The sequence below is a fragment of the Syzygium oleosum genome, unplaced genomic scaffold (genome assembly GCF_021117445.2).
Source record: "Syzygium oleosum isolate NSW1041296 unplaced genomic scaffold, Sole_v2.1 Sole_v2.20, whole genome shotgun sequence".
NCBI classification, from domain to species: Eukaryota; Viridiplantae; Streptophyta; class Magnoliopsida; order Myrtales; family Myrtaceae; genus Syzygium; species Syzygium oleosum.
The window spans coordinates 2,363,556-2,381,032 of NW_026607504.1; the positions used below are offsets into that span (position 1 = coordinate 2,363,556).

Consider the following 17,477-nt stretch of genomic DNA (forward strand, 5'->3'; position numbering starts at 1 on the left):
CGATCTTGCGACTGGCTTCGGGACACTGAGAGGATCGTCAGAGTGGTGGCAACACTCCGGGAACTGGCCAGTAAGCGGTCGAACCGGTGAGGAGAGTTCCCGACCAAGAGAGAGAGAGAGAGAGAGATAGAGAAGGCGTGAGATTGAGAGAGAGGGAAGAGATGAGAGAGAAACCAGATCTGAAAAATGAGAGTTCCCCCCACCCAAATTTTGGAGGGAAAAAGCTTATAGACCTCCCCCAACTTTAAATCCTAACCTTTAGATCAATCTAATGGTCTAGAATGCTTCCTTAATGATTAAGAATATTCCTTAGGGGCTAAGAAAAAGTGACATGGCATTATCGATGGCCATGATCTATTATAAATAAATGGCCATGATTGATTTGCTTAACCCCTAAGTAATTTGCTTAATCCTTAAGGAATGGCATTTTGGTAATTTCACTTAGGTGTATTTTTGTAATTTCCATTTAAGGGCATATTTGTCATTTTGAGCATAAAGGGATGTGGCTGGCCGGAATGGGCCACTGATCGCCAGATTTTTTATTGGAAAATGGCCGTTCCGATCGGACCAGTTCAATTCCGGTCAAACCGGTTAGATCGATTTGACACGAGTTTGACCGAGTTGAACCGGTTCAATTCTCGACCCAATTTGTTCCAATTTTGTATAATTTCATCCCTATTATAATTGATTGACCTGATTAAATTGAATTTGATTAAATTGGATTAACCAATTTGAAATACAAGCACAAATTGATCTAATTTAACTTGTTTGGTTTAATTACTCTTCAATTTGAGTTAAATTGCACGGTCAAGCCAGACTAATGGATTTAATTGAAGTCCAATTGGCCAAATTGAGCTGCAATTCATCAAATTGGATGTTAGTCTAGAATAGGTCAAGTTGAATTGCATTAATTGGACAAATTATTCTTGGATTTCTCAATCATTGAATCACTAGATTGATCAAATTGGCTCAAATTCATGTGAATCTTCCAAAATTGATTTCAGATTTGAATTTCATATAAGAAATTAGGCTCATCCGTGTTTCAATTGCGCGAATCATGAAGAATCGATCGGAATCCCTAATTAGGGCTCAAATTGGGGGTTTTTGTCCTTGGCTTGGAATTACAAAATTGGTTCCAAAATTGTATACAATACGACCTCTAGATCAATTGTTATGAAGGAAACTATCCTAAAAAATGACTAGAAATGAAGTAATTTCATTTTTGGTCTATTTGAACCAAATTCCGCAAATTAAGGAAAAGTTGATTCTAAATCGATTTTTGTAAAATTGATGATGCTAAAGTGAAATTAAGCCGAAAAAGAGTTGATTTAGGGGTTTTGAAATTTTTGAACATTTTTTAACAAAGTATTGACCAAAAGTCAACATTTTAGTACTTATATACTAAAATGTCAATTAATGGGTCAAAATTTGAATTTTTTGAAAATTGATTGTGCAAAAGTGAAATTGACACTATTTTGGGGTTTTTTATGCAAAAAAACAAATTTTGACTTTGGGTTGACTTTTGGTCAATGTTTGACCAAAAAGTCAACTCAAAAGTCAATATTTTGACTTTTTGAAATTGAAATGCAAAAAGCTAGAAAATGAATGGCTAATGCTAATTCAAATGCTAAATAAATTTTTTTTTTGGTTAAGAATTGAGTTTTGTTGTGATCGGAAACTCTAATCTGAAGATCTTTTTACCTTTATGACACGTTGGCTAAAAATCAGGTGTCAATAATATAATGAAATAGTCAACTTGATGTTTTGACTTATTATATTTCGTTCGTTCTTACTATGTCTCAAGCACACTTGATTTATATATTTTTGTTTAGTAAACGTACTTGTATACTAATATGAAGTATTATGTCATTATCAAGGCACGAAACTTCTTTGATACAAAAGAGGTGCAATTAAAATAAAGAAATACACGACCCAAAAAAAAAGAGGAAATAACGAAGAGAGGAAGGAGAGGGACAAGAGCAATAAATAAGTAGCAAAATGATGAGTGGAGGAGGGTATAAGAATATACTCCTTCCAACCAGAATGATCAATCCCTTACAAATTAGAATCCTATGTGTCCACCTTAAAGCTAATCCTTAGGAAAGACACTGTTATTATATATTTAACAGAAAAAATGCACACGCATTTTGTGCATGCGAAGAATTGACATTTGTTAGATTTCGCATAATCATCTTGTTATGAAATGTTTGAACTATTAATTATTAATATAGAGAAATTATTAACACCATTTGATTGAATTGAACACTGACGTGTGTGAGAGAGAAAAATATTTCAATATTTGTATTTTTTTATAAAATTGTATATAAGATAGAAAAGATTTAAATTTTATATTCGAGATACGCGACAGGTGAAATAAAATTATTAATTGACAGATTTTCTACTTAAATATTCTTGAAGAAGAAAAAAATATTTTATTCCCTTAAAAGTAGGAGCTCCCCTTTACTTAATATAATAAAAATATGGGTTAATATCACGAAAATTCCAAAACTGGTACATTTGTGACAATTTTACCTCGAACTATTTTTTTTACCACAAAAAATCACAAATTGGTACACATGTGACAAATTTACCCCGAACTATTTTTTTGATCACAAAAAACCTTAAACTAATACACTTGTGACAATTTTACTCCGAACTAATTTTTTAACCATAAAAAATCCAAAACTGGTACATCTGTGACAATTTTACCCGAAACTAATTTTTTTACCACTAAAAATCCCAAATTGGTACATTTGTGACAAATTTACCCTCCATTAGTGTCCGTTAAATTAGATTAATATCACGAAAATCACAAATTGATAAATTTATCTGGTAAAATCCAAAACCGGTACAACTGTCAATTACCACGTGTCATTAAACTTAGCAATTTGACAGTAAAATTTAACGGAAACTAACGGAGGGTAAATTTGTCATAGGCGTACAAGTTTGGGGTTTTTTGGGGTCAAAAAAATTAGTTCGAGGGTAAAATTGTCACATATGTACCAGTGTGAGATTTTTTGTGATCAAAAAACTAGTTCGGGATAAAATTGTCATAGGTGTACCAGTTTGGGGTTTTTTGTAGTCAAAAAAATAGTTTGGGGTAAATTTATCACAAATGTACCAGTTTGAGATTTTTCGTTGTATTAACCCTTATTTTTTTTACGCGCATCATTATCACGATACACTGTGAAATTGACTATTTTTTGTTCGGCTAGAGGCATCCGCCGTGAAAAACCGTACGGTAAATGATGAGAAGGAATAGTAATTAACAGGAGGATGAGTTTTTTTTTTTTAGCATTTGGCATGGCCAGAAATAATTGATCGACGACGATGTTTTCATGGTTGGCAAGAATTTATGGGAAAAGTGTCAAAAAGTCCTAAACTTATTGCATTTGTGGCTATTTAGTCCTAAATCTTTTTTTTTGTACAAATTTAGTCTTACATTTTTTGATATAGTGTCAATTCAGTCCTTCCGGCTAATTTTGGTGGGATGTTACTGACGTGGATGTTGGGCGGCTTATGTGGCACGGGGCGGTACTAACGTGGATAACTTTTAATAATATCTTTTGAATATTTTTTTTCTTTTCTTTTTCTTCTTTTTGGCATGGCCAGGGCCAGCAAGGCTTGCCCTCATTGGATGGCCGCGAGGGCGGCCTCGCGCTGGGCTAGCGAGGTTCGTCCTCATCGGATTTGGTGAGGGTCGAGCCTCGCTGGCCATGGGTGATGCCCAACCTCGCCAGCCATGGGTGAGGCCCGACCTCGCCAGATCCTGTAAGGGCTCGAGTCTCGTCGAATCTAGCAAGGTCGAGCCTCGCCCTCGCCAATGGCAGCAAGGTCGCGGCCTTTGACCTCGAGGCCTTTGGCGAGGACTCGAGCCTCGCCAGCCTAGCGCGAGGCCGTCCTCGTGGCCATTCGGTGAGGTCCGACAGCCGGCCGGAGGAAGAAGGGAGGAGAGGAAAAAAAATAAAAAGAAAGAAAAGAAAAGAAAAGAATTAAAATAATTCCAAAAAAATTAAAATATTATTAAAAGTTATCCATGTCAGCGCCGACCGTGCCATGTAAGCTGGCCGACGTCCATGTTAGTAATATCCCGCCAAAATTAGGCAGAATGACTGAATTGAGATTTTATCAAAAGGTTTATGATTAAATTAGCACCAAAAAAAGGTTTTAGACGAAATTGGTATCAATGCAATAGATTTAAGACTTTTCTAACCCTTTTCCCATAATTTCTTGCCTTGAAATTTTGTTGCTGCCTCTACATAATTTGCAACGACCATCGACCGAATCAGTAGTATCAACGAACCTAAGCATGGTTCGTACTGACCACCTTCGCTTGCCATGGGTCATAACCTTACGTGTATCATTACATCTTGTCCACACTAATGGAAAAAGCCCCGAAAATGCTCATTCAAGCTTCAGCGATCTGGGAGTAATTCGCACAGACTCCTCATTCGATTTGTAATTCAACAATTTGCTGTAATATATGGACATAGCTTTACGAATTAACCACTCTTTGTTCCACCAATCCCTTCGTTCTCCCAATAGAGTGGGATCTATGCAAGAAAGCCATTAATTTTTCTTCACTTTAATCGTAGATTGTTTGGTAGGCAGTACGACATCCTTGATCCTCCACGTGTCTCTGGTGTAATCGTGGATTGTTTGGTCACTGCAGAACTTGTATGATTCAGCCTGGTTCCAGATCGACATTGTTTTTTTTTTTTGGTCGGACAGATCGACATTGTTACATCATATAAGAAAGCTCTTATATGAGAAAGTTTAGACCCAAACGTGATAGGGGCGATCGGAAGATCTTGCTTGAAAGGTGTTTTAATATAGATCGACAAGCAAGAGATTAAGTTAAAGAGAAAGACACTAAAGCACGAATGAGTTAAAAAATATATTTTTTAAATGATCGTTTGTATTACTTACAAGAATAAATGAATGTAAAAATATTTCCATTATTCACGAAAATATTTCGATATAAATTATTTTCGACAATGAAAACTTTTTTATTAATTAATTATTTCAAGTGATATAGGCGATTAATTTTAATGAAATGTTTTGAAAATTATTCATTTTCTGTGAAACAAACGGAGTTTAAAAGTGCCATAACTTTCGTATAGCGTTTATTTCAGTATCAAAACTTTTCCAGTGATCACTTGTGTAGCACATTGATGAAAAATGATCACTTAAGTGCTTCTAGCGACAAATTTTAGCGATTTGTCCTACGTGGTTTTTTCTAATGAAATTTTAACTCTGCACGCTTTCTCAACAAAAATAATCAGGGAGGTGGCGTGAGACCTCGAGGAGAACTATGACATGCTGGACCTGAATTGGAAGGTGGGCAGCGATGAAGGCCTGGGTCGATTCCTGGAGGTGATGATCACGAACAGATGTTTCATGCCTGACATCATGAGGACCATGCTGCAGTCGATGGACGACATACGCGTCCAACGACCCCATCGTCAGTAAACACGGGAAGCTTTACATAATACCTCTCCCCTTGGTCTATTTCAAGAATCGCATTGAACTAGAACACCAATCACTCAATTCTTGATGGCCAACATGTCTTGACGTCATGGATGGGGACAATAACATTGTACGAAGCTTAAACCACGAGACAGGAAAATCTCACGCTGTGTTTGGGAGAAAGGGCAAAAGAAAATCGAGGTCGAGGATGTCGACAAGTTAAATTATTTAGGATTAATACCATAAAAAATCTTAAATTTATACACTTATGACAAATTTACTTCAAACTAATTTTTTAACCATCAAAAACCCCAAACTAATACATCTGTAACAAATTTACCCTCCGTTAGTTTCTGTTAAATTTTTCCGTTAAATCGTTGAGTTGGATGACACGTGACAGTTGACGGGTATACCAGTTTTGGGTTTTACCCCTCTGTTTGTCACATGTTTACCATTTTGTGATTTTTTGTGGTATTAATCCAATTTAACAAAGGATAAATTTATCATAAGTGTACCAGTTTGGAGTTTTTAGTGATAAAAAAATTAGTTTGGAGTAAATTTGTTACAAATCTACCAGTTTAGGATTTTGGGTGGTCAACAAATTAATTTGGGGTAAATTTATCACAAATATACTAATTTGGGATTTTTTTGGGTATTAACCAATTATTTATAATATGGAAATATTACAGTTCTCAATTTTTCCCTCAAATTTTCTCGCCCCTCCGTTTTCTCTCCTTTTTTTTTACAAGCACATCATGCTAACATAGCAGACCATTTACAGATTTAGGGACTACTCATGCCAAAAGTCCTTAATGTATGGGCGCTTTTCTGAACTTACTAACTATTTTTCGGACTGCGAATCCTGGGTTTGATGTCTGGTATATCGAGTGAGTCGATATTTTGCCAGCATTCAATCTTATAATGTTCTTATCACACGTACAGCACAGTTACTCAGAAACTTTGCTTGATACGGAGGCGAGAGAGAGAAAGATGCCTGTATTTTGTTGGGCTTGAACCACAAGGACAAATCCTAAAGCTAAAGGAGCAAGCAAAGAAAACGAGAAAGCTGTAGTTGATCTTAGTGGCTATGGCCCAGTATATTTCATTGCTACTAAGTATTTTGTTTCATCGTTTTCCTTTTGTGCACTTTATATTCATATAGAAAAACAGTTTCCACCAATGACGGTAATTAGGATTTTGATATATCTGGAGAACATGATCGTAAGTTCCATGAATTTGAATCCAACTCCACATAAATCCTAACGTGATTTGGAAGGCATATGCAGGATTGACTCGTATTCAGACGACAATTATGGGAAATTAGTCTCTTCTTCTATGGGAAACATTAAGAGAATAACCCCATCTTCACTTCATAGTTGACTGAGTCCTCGCTACAGTACAAGAAGACCAAGACTTGCAGCTGGGTCTTCGTCCGCATATGTGTCCAAGTCAAGTACCGCAATTAATGTCAATAGACAGCTTTTCATTGATGACAGATGGACATTGGTAAATTCGAAAACGATACATCATGTCACGCGCTAATTTGTTTATTACAATAGGTCGTGAAATTATCTTCTTCTTCTATTCGGCTAGAGGCATCCGCCATGAAAATCAATCCAGTAAATTATGATAAGGATGAGTTTTGACTCATATTTTCAGCATTTGGCATGGCCAGAAACAATTGATCGAAGATGATATTTACATGGTGGACAAGAATTTCTAGCTTCGAAATTTCGTTGCTACCAATGACCACCGCACAAATCATCGATATCAAAGAAAATTACCAATGGTTCGGACCGATCACCTTCGCTTGCCATGCATCTATCACCTTACACATATCATTGTTTCTTGTTCACACTAATTGAAAAAGGCCCGAAAATGCTCATTCAGGATAGAGGTAAGACATAGTTTTGCAATAAAAGTGATTTCGAGTTAAAGAGGGATAAATCGATCCTATGGGACAATAGGCTACTATCAAAAGGTCGAGGCTTCAAATGTGAAATGAAGAGGACAATGGGGGTGAGGGAAAATTGTCCAAAAAATCCTAAATATATTGTACAACAGCCAATCAAATCCTAAATCTTTCAATTTTGCCAATACAATCCTAAATCTTTTAACAACTAGCAAATTTAGTCATAAACTTTTTAATTATTCTAATTTAATCCTAAATCTTTTAATGATTTGATAATTTAGTCATAAACCTTTTAACAAATTGTCAATGTAGTCATTCCGGTTAATTTTGATTGGACATTGCCAACATGGCGATCCGATCGGCGCCAGCCAACTTACATGGTGCGATCGGCGGTGACGTGGATAATTTTTTTTACTTTTTATAAATATTTCCAAAAAATTTATTATTTTATTGATTTTTTATTCTTTTTATTCTTTTCTTCTTCATTGAGCCTGCCACTAGCAAAAGGTTGAAGAAAATAAAAAGGAAAAGAAAGAAAAGAAAGAGAAAAAAAAGAAAAACAATTAAATTATTATTAAAAGTTATCTACGTTAACGCCGGTAGTATCACGTAGATCAGTCGACATCCACGTTAGCAATAAAGACTAAATTGGTACTGGGTCAAAAGATTTAAAACTAAATTGACACCATTAAAAGATTTATGACTAAATTAGCACAAATGAAATAGATTTAGGACATCCACGCTAGGTTCTGCTACCTAGCGAGAGGGACCTCGTTAGATGGGAGCTCCAAGGAGGTCATTTCAGAGTAACCACTTGATTTTTTGCTCACCAAAGACTCCAACTCTGCCAATACTTGATGTATATCCGGCCTTTGAATTGCCGTTGGTTGCGTACAAGACATGACAATCTCCACTAGTTTCCAAGCCGAGTTGAAGTCGAATTCTCCTTGTAGCCTTGGATCCATAATGCTCTGTATATCACCGCTTTCAACTATCGGAATCAACCATTCAAGTATGTGCATGCTGGCGCTGCCATCCCGACTTCTCATTACTGCGGGTCGGCCTGTGATCAACTCAGACAGTACGATTCCAAAACTATAAACATCGCTCTTCTTGTTAAAGTTTCCAGAAGAATGAATCCTGGGAGGAAAAAAAATACGGATCTTCATATCAAAGATGAATTCCTAGGCTATGTCAATATGTATATGCATATTGAGATCCTGAACTGAACCAGAACAGTAATATGAAGTTTTAGCCATTACTCAGGGTCGACGTAGCCAGGAGTGCCTGCAGGAAAAGTTGACACATGAGAGTCTTTTTCAGTCGCAAAAGCTCTAGACAGGCCAAAATCAGCTACTTTGGCTTGGAGTTCTTCGTTCAACAAGATGTTAGTAGTCTTCATGTCTCTGTGGATGATGGATGGCTTGCAACCATTGTGCAAATAATCCAAACCTGAAATCCTCGCAAAAAATGTGTAAAAACAACGCCAAAGCAATGATGGGAAAAAACCTACAACTGAGGATATCTCATTCGTGTACCTTGTGCTGCATCCACAGCAATTTGTAGTCTGTTACTCCATGTCAAGACCTTCGGATGGTCCCCTGTTGGATGCATCTTAACTTTACCTATGAGCAAGAAATAGAGTTTTACAGGATTATTTTAGAGAAGAAAACAATAGAAAAGAACATAAATACGCACCTGATAAATGTTGCCATAAATTTCCATTGGCCATGTATTCATATATTAATGCCATGTGCTTGGACTGATTGCAATATCCAAGCAGAGAAACCAAGTTTCTGTGGTGAAGAATCATTAAGAGCTGCGCCTGCAGCATAAAGAGTGTGCGTTACTATAACGAATACGGAGAAGAGTCGAAGAAGAAGTTTCTGAACGAACATCTGTGTAAGTGTCAGCATAAGTTGATTTTGATAGGAAACATGATTGCATCATCGTATCTAACCTCTGCTTGAAATTCCTTGTACCCTTGCCTTGATGATTCAGAAAGCATCTTCACAGCAACTGCGGTGCCATTATCTAGTGTACCAAGATATACCTTTCCAAATCCACCTTCACCAATCACTCGTCCAAAGTTCCCAGTGATTCTTGAAATCTCTCCATACTTAAAAGGTCGATTCTTTAATCTCAGCGTCCTTTCACTTGATTCTGTACCAAAAAGGTTCCTATGAGTATTGCGACTACCACTTTGGATAATAGACTTTCAACACAAATAACTCCAATTGCGTTTCAACAATTAAAAGACGTAGGAAAGGTTTTTCTGATCCCTTTTTAAGAGCTAAATTGGTGGAGAAGAGGACAAAAATCAAAAAATCTGGGCAAGGATTCTCTGTCACCTGCTTTCAATATGCTAACAAATAAATAATTTTTCTTTGATCAGTACATACAGATAAGTTTGAGATTGCACAATCAAACTTTCTTTTAGGGACCATCAGAATATTAAGGGGAAAGTTGTACTCTCAAGTTGTTATAAGTCCTCGTGCATGGCACGATTACTTTTGAAGAAAAAAAATCAGTGACTTTATTGTCAATAAGTTGAGCTGAACATCGCACATTCTCTTTGCGATGCTGATGCGACCATGCTGTGGTGATCCCTGTCTCTCTCTTGTCTTCATTTTCTTGTGATCACTATGAACTCATATTTCTAGCATTGCAAAATTTTGATTCAAGCCAACTTTCATTCATTCCTGATTGCAATGTCAATGAGATTGTAAAATGATACTCCTAGGGTGGGTGAGAAGAGAAAGAAAGCTGCTGAGTTGTATATTCTCAACTAAATTATCCTAGAAAAGACATTGTTGCAGATAGAACTGTACCAAAGGAATATCAAAGTCAAGATAGTCGTCAAATGTAGTGTAGATTGTCTGAACAGGACAAGTAAGAAAACTTACCTGCTATTTGTTTCCGTTTAATCAACCAGATAATAGCCGAAGCACCAAAGAGAACCACAAAGAAGCCGAAAACTGATGTTACAACTGGAACGAGGATGGTTTTTTGTTTCTTCTTCTGCGGGCAAGAATCAGCTAGGCACAGATTGGCATATTCTAAACTGCCACAAAGAATGAAGGAGTTGAACTCAAATTCCTATCTACAAATGTACAGATTGATTGGCCAAACTCTGTCACAAGTTGGCCTTCTTATTTGCTTTTAATCACATTAAATAAAACGTGCTGATAGTCTTTTCACCTATAAATGTCTCATGATAGAGAGAGAGAGAGACAGAGAGAGAGAGAGAGAGAGAGAGAGAGAGAGAGAGAGAGAACCTCATGTTTAAAGTATTGTCCACAATCCTTTTCTTGAGTGCTTCAGGAACTGTTTTAATCAGGTTGTTTCCACTTAAATTTCTACAAAAATAGCAATGATTAACGATTTGTCCGCTTGAAATCCTTTGCTGCTTCACTAAGACACATTAACTTACAGAAATGTAAGATTTGGTAAGTCTGCCAGAGTTTCTGGTATTGCTCCTGTAAGCTGATTGTTGGACAAATCTCTGGAAAAGAGTAAGTTTAGAACACCTAATATCAAGTTAACCAGCTACATAGCCAAAAGCAGGATGTTTCCACACACATTAGGGCAACATCTCAACAGCCTGTCTCCTAAACCACAACCTTAGTCATTAAATCATGAGTTGACTCCCATGGGGTGCTTAATCATGAGTGACGTGCAGACACAACTAATTCAACCACAGTGATACTTACAAGTATTCCAATCTTGATAGATGGGAAAGTGATGAGACTATGTCGCCCGTCAAATTGCTTGAGCTCAATTTCCTGATCATAATAAATCAAAGTAGAGGCTGTCATTGACATCTTTATAAAGGCAGCCATTTTGGGTACAACAACGAAAAGTTTGTGCAATCAATTATTCAGAACGAAAATATTTTAGGTCCCCCTGGTGTAAATGTTTTAGGAGGACCATTTACAATCGTCCATCTCATTCCTTGCATGGTTCTCCCTAACTCCTTGTTCTATATTTCGGGTTATTGTTGGTCTAGAGTACCTAAAAAATTATTTTCAGAGGACCTAATACTCGCTCATAAACGATGCAATTTGGAACACTGAAGTCTAAAATTGGAAACGTAGGCTATTGGTGAAAGAAGTTGCACGAACAACATAACTATACATCGGAGAAGGAGGGAGCATGTATTGCCGATTGATGAGCATATAGCTTGTCATGACCGACCCCTTCCAAATGGAGCAACCCCCCGATAAAATAATCAAGATGGTCACTTTTAGGGGGTAGGTGTCAACTTAAGATTTAGTTTATGAGCTCTCTCCAATACCATGTGAGGCTTAGGGTGTCAAAAGCTCCTTTTTTTAAAGCACTAAAGTTGCCATCATGCCCCCTTGAACTTGATAAAAGCATGATAAAGTTCTCAGTCTATATGAGAATTCACCCGGCAAGGTTACATTCATTCTAAGTGTTATCTCTTGTGGATACTAAAAACTTCCAGTTTTCATGACGAATGAGAATTTTTCTCAGGTTTCACCAAGAAAATCAGTATTATCTAAAAAATGGTGCCAGGGAACTTACAGCGATATAATCCTTGGAGGATTTTCATTGCTACAATTTAGACCATCCCATGCGTAATTGCTTGGTACGCACGGATCACCTTGCCAGCTTTCTCTCTTAATGTAATATGTTGCTTTGATGTCATTGATCGCTTTCACTGCGGCGTAAATCACAAAAAAGATTTATTATCTAAAGAGAATATCCAAAGAGAAGGATAGAGATGGAAAAAGTGGCTGCGATCACATGAGTTATGCAGGCTTTCAGTTTTTCAATGGACTCGTAACATTTCAGGGCTTCAATTTGAAGAGACTTTCCACCAATTGCCAAGCAAAAAGTAGCCAAAGCAGGGAATAAAGCACAAAGCAGAGTAACACTTAGCCACATCTGTCGATCCCACCAAAGCAACTATTGATCAGAGTTCACGAATAACATACGACCCACAGTGAAGACTAGAATATTTAGCATAGGATTGCCGAAATCCTACTTACTGACATTGGAATATCTGTCTAATTATTGTGGATGTCGGTTGGAGCGCAACTGTACAACGTGTATGTGTAATAACGATATCTTGGAAGAATAAAAGCGTACCATCATCTGGTGCTGTGGGTACATTTCGAAGATCACCAACAGTATAGAACTCCACGGCGTTGAGGATCGGCGGATTTCGAGACTTATTTGCTGAATCGATGAAGAAGGTGATGGACAACCCGTCAACCGGAGGGAAAACTACAACCACGGGCTTCAAGTATTCGAGGCTGACCGTCTCTGTGAACGGATTATCGATCATGGAAATCGTGAACTCCCTCCGGAGGCCGCTCGTCAGTCTCTCGATCTCGACGAAATGGAAGTACACAACCCAGTTCTTTCCAGATGCTGAAGGTGACCACTTTATTTCAAAGCGAGAACTGGCACTCCTTGTTGTTTGAGCGGTCCGAAGAACTTCCCCGGGAACCTTATACTTACCCGCATCATTATCGTCAGATGCATCAATGGCGGATGTGGTGTTTAGCATGAGTCCGAAATTATAGTTTTCAGGTGTCCAGATCCGATCGTAAGCATCGGCAGGGTACCTGTGTGAGGCATTTCCACAAACAATTTGACAGCAAACAACTAAGCAATGGCTGAGTGACTAGCGAATGCCAATTCAAATGGATTCGCAACAGAAATATTGAAGCTACTATATTCGACATATTACTAGTGAAAAAACCAATGCGTGCATTTAGTTATCATTAACAAGTGTCCGTAGAACACTTCATGAGTAGACATTGAGTTCAATTATATACTAGACATAGTATGCATTTTGTGCGGATTGTTGTACACATTTATAACAAAAACGTCTATAAACATTTAAGCATAAAGAAAATATCGCATTAATGTATTAGTAAAAAGAGATTCCAATTTTAACATAGCATTAAACATTTTGAGCTACTTATCTAATGAAATAGACAACTTGATGTTTCGACCTATTATGTTTCGTTTGTTCTTACTATGTCTCAAGTACACGTAAATTATGTAACTTTATTGAGTAAACATACTTGTGTACTAATATAAAATATTATGCCAACATTAAAAGAGGAAACTTCTTTGACTAAGAAATTATTGACGCCATTTAAAGGAACTGATCGCATACATATGGAAAGAGAAATGTATAAGATTCTTTATAAGATAGAAATGCTTTAGATTCATATTCAAAATACGCGGGAGATAAAATAAAATTATTAATTTACAGATTCGTCTATTTAAAGAATATTTACAAAATCTTGGAAAAGAAAAAAAAAGGACCGTGATCTCTTAAAAGGAGCAAGTCTTCTTTAATTTATACGACGGTAAAAACATAGATTAAACATGGACATCTATTATCATTTTCTTCAACTATCTTTATTGATTATTTAAAATGCTTTCTTCTGTAGTTTTGTTGATTTTTCATGGCCTTTTTTTGGTCTTTGCTTACCCGTGCCTTCAACAGTTTTGCAAATTGCCAAAATTCGATTAGAAAAGAATTGAATCTATCACCTTACTATGATTGCTCTACATTTGTATTTAGAAATTCGATCGATCACCTGACATCATCCTCCAAGCTCCGTCCGATGTCGTTCCGCCAATGGAGTTGCAGGAATCCAGATCTCGATCGATAGATGCCATCATCCAAAGCTCTTAGTTCCAATGCCGAAATGAAGGGCACTCCATTGCCCGTGTTCACCAAGCACACTCTTATATCGTCTGCTTGGGACACATACATGATTTCCTCAAAACCATAATTGAAGTAGTCCACTGTGGCCCAATAATTAACATCGATGTATAAGTCGAACGAAGGAGCCTGATACTTCCCATCATAGTTCCCATACCAAAATGTTGCCCTAATCAAGTAGGTTCCGTTCTTGCCTTGGTCTGGCCTTAAAGTGTAACAATTCCTCGTTCCATTAGGAAAGATCCTCACAGTCTTGAATAACTGTCGATTATTCCGATACGTGAGCATCCTAGATGTCTGCATAATCTTTCCAGAGCCTATCAATCCACCATCCGGTTTGTATGTTATGCCAAGTCCCTCCTCTGTGTATGCAAGAGTCGCCCCGCAATCGATGCTGATGAAACCTTGTAAGTTTGGAGAAAAGGAAAAGTCGATGAAATGGAACCGTGGGTTTTTCTAGTTTGACCATCGGAACAAGCTCAAATGAATCTTGATCATTTGACACAATTCCATACTACGGCATCTAGCACACTGGCGATTTGATGCCGGATCAAGTAACAATGAATATTAAGAAGACACCATTTCGTTTCATTAAAAGCTCAAAACCCATGGATCGCTATAGGCAATAACAACATTGTACGAAGAGAGAGAGAGAGAGAGAGAGAGAGAGAGAGAGAGAGAGAGAGAGAGAGAGAGAGAGAGAGAGAGAGGTACCTGGATTTTGTTGGGCTTGAACCACAAGGACGAGTGCTGAAGCTAAAGAAGCAAGCAACGCAAACGAGAAAGCTGTAATTGATCTCCCCATTGTCATGGAGCAGCGGAGATTGTCGGAGAGAGAAGCGCGAGGAAGATATGCATGAACGCCTGTGGTATCATATATTTTTCAAGACCTCTTATTTACCTCTGGTATCATATATATTTGTGTTTAACAAATGATAATTGTCAAAAATTAGTTTCTTCTTTTATTGAAAATTCTAAGAGGAAAAGTAACACACGATCCCGAATGGTGCTTGGTCGCCCACACATTAGTCTCATCTTGAATTTTCTTGGGTCTATAATTGAGACTGAGAGTCTACCACAACACGAGAAGACCAAGTCGTGCTGCTAGGCCTTCGTCCGCATATGGATCCAAGTCAATGTACAGCTTTTGATTGATGACAGATGGACCATTGGTAAATTCGAAAACGATGTATCATGTCACGTGCTAATTTCTTTTACACATCATCAAAAAAATAACCTTTGCTTAAGAAAATCTATTTGGTTATGTCTGGATAATCGGCGAAACAGTAAGTGGTACGGTGCTTTAAATAAGAATATAATTTCAAAAGAAATGTATTAGAAACATAAGATAAGTCCACTCAAGTCTGCCCACTCAATTATAGTCAATGTGTTCTACAAAGGTGATGTGCACGCCTGCCTTATGGTTCTATCGTGAGCTATCCATACACAGGACCCCACCCGCGATGCTTGTAATTGACTGGAGACGCGGCCACAGAACAAGAAGACCAAGACTTGCCGCTGAGTCGTCGTCTGCAAATGCATCAAAATTTTAAGTACCAAAATAGGCGTCAATAGGCACCTTTTATTACACGTATCATTATTACGGTACACCATGAAATTAACTTTTTTTTGCCCATGAAAATTACACGGTAAATTTTGAGATGAATTGTTTGCTAATGATAAAATGCTGATTGTGTAATTTCACTCTTAAAATTTTTTAGCTGTTGCCTAACCCGGAATTCCTATTTGGATATAAAATAAACTAAATTCTGTAGAAGACAAATTGGATTTGACTAGTACAGTCCTAAACCTTTTAATTGAGATATAAACATTTTCACTTTTTCCTAGCCATCTGGCCAACTTTAGCAAAAAATCGCTGACATGGACGCCGACCGTCCTACGAGAACGTGGTGAGGTCGGCGTTGACGTGGACAAATTTTAATAATTTATTAATATATTTTCGATTTTTTTTCCTTTTTTTCTTTTTCTTTTCTTTTCTCCTTCTTCCTCCATCGGTCACCTAGCCTCGGCGACCGGCTAGAGACTACTGCCGGCAAGGGTCGCCATCAGGCGAGGTCGAGCCTCGCCAGAGGCCAACGAGGGTTGGCCTCGTCGACCTCAGGCGAGGTCGCCCCAGCTTGGATCAGGAGAGGCCAACCCTCGTTGGCCTCTAGCGAGGCTCAACCTTGCCCGACGGCGACCCTCGCCGATTGTAGCCTTTGGCCGGTCACCGATTATTGTCGAGGCTGGGCAATAGGCGAAGGAAGAAGAAGGAGAAAAGAAAAAAGAAAAAAATTAATAAAAATTCTAAAAAATATTATTAAATATTATCCACATCAGCGCCGGCCGTGCTACGTGATGCGGTCGGCTTCCACGTCAACAAACTCCGGCCAAATTAGCTGAATGGATTCAATTGACAAACAGTAAAAAGGTTTAGGACTCAATTGGCAAAATTGTAAAGTTTAGGATTCAATTGACAAAAGTACAAAAAAATTATCTCTTTTTGGACAATTTTCCTGGGGAAAAAGTGTTGGCAAATAAATAGGAATTCCCAACTTTGCTCAATTGGATGTAAAAGGAAGAGGTATGCTTTTTGTTTATAGTGGAAATGGCGAAAAAAATTGTCGAACAAGAGTCCTCTCCATTAACGTTTGGCGAGAAAAGAATAGTCATTTTGACCTTTTTTGAAGGAATTCAACTCTCTTTTTTTTTCCATTCACAAAAAGTGTGCACATTTGCTAGTACTATTGATGTGAATACAATTTAAAAATTATTAAATATACTCATTCAATGCCAGTCCCTATTCCATTTCATTTCCACAATTTACCAAACAAAAATACTATTATGTCATACCATGCCATATCAAACAGAACATTACATACAATGGTACGTTAGTAAAGTACTTTCAATGCCGACGATTTTCCCAAAGGACGATTTCCGAAATGTCGTGATTGAAGTTTCCATGGAATATCTCGATCATTGGAAGAAAAGAAATATCAAGATTAAATTTGGGGAACAAAAGTCACCAATCTTATTGAGATCGTTATTTATTAATAAGCAGAGATTATTCAGGAGTTTCAAATAATCCGACATGGACTTCAATGGCATTTCGTGGAAGATATTTTGTCCCAAAAAGCAAATATACACATAAAAGAGCTCTCGCTTTCGAGACGCAGCTTCTTTTGGCCAAAAAAGCCTCAAGGCATCATGCCAAAGTTGAAGGTGGTAGAATAGTTAGTATTGATTTCACAAAATTTCTATCTGCAAAGTCCCACATTATCATAGTTCATTTACCCAAGTTATCATTAACTCAAGTCTTTAGCAAAATTGAGTCAAATGAATTAGGTAAAATGAGCACTTACTTTGAAATTTAAGAAACGA

General features: G+C 37.4%; 1 protein-coding gene across 3 annotated transcripts; it reads right to left on the bottom strand.

Moving 5' to 3' along the window:
• Positions 1–8,133: 8,133 nt before the first annotated feature.
• Positions 8,134–15,006, bottom strand: LOC115684022 (putative leucine-rich repeat receptor-like serine/threonine-protein kinase At2g19230). Of its 3 annotated transcripts, XM_030608703.2 has the most exons (13): positions 14,811–15,005; positions 13,969–14,500; positions 12,497–12,978; positions 11,930–12,065; positions 11,095–11,166; positions 10,815–10,886; positions 10,660–10,740; positions 10,288–10,445; positions 9,342–9,544; positions 9,080–9,206; positions 8,920–9,006; positions 8,644–8,833; positions 8,134–8,521 (listed from the first exon to the last, which is right to left on the bottom strand). In XM_030608703.2, the coding sequence occupies exons 1-13, from the start codon at positions 14,905–14,907 to the stop codon at positions 8,134–8,136; spliced, it is 2,625 nt and encodes an 874-aa protein (XP_030464563.1). In that variant the 5' UTR covers positions 14,908–15,005. The 3 variants fall into 3 exon arrangements, with proteins under 3 accessions (XP_030464563.1, XP_056176393.1, XP_056176394.1); XM_056320418.1 differs by lacking the exons at positions 10,660–10,740; positions 10,815–10,886 and having other exon boundaries at positions 14,811–15,006; XM_056320419.1 differs by lacking the exons at positions 10,660–10,740; positions 10,815–10,886; positions 11,095–11,166.
• Between the last annotated feature and the right edge of the window lie 2,471 nt (positions 15,007–17,477).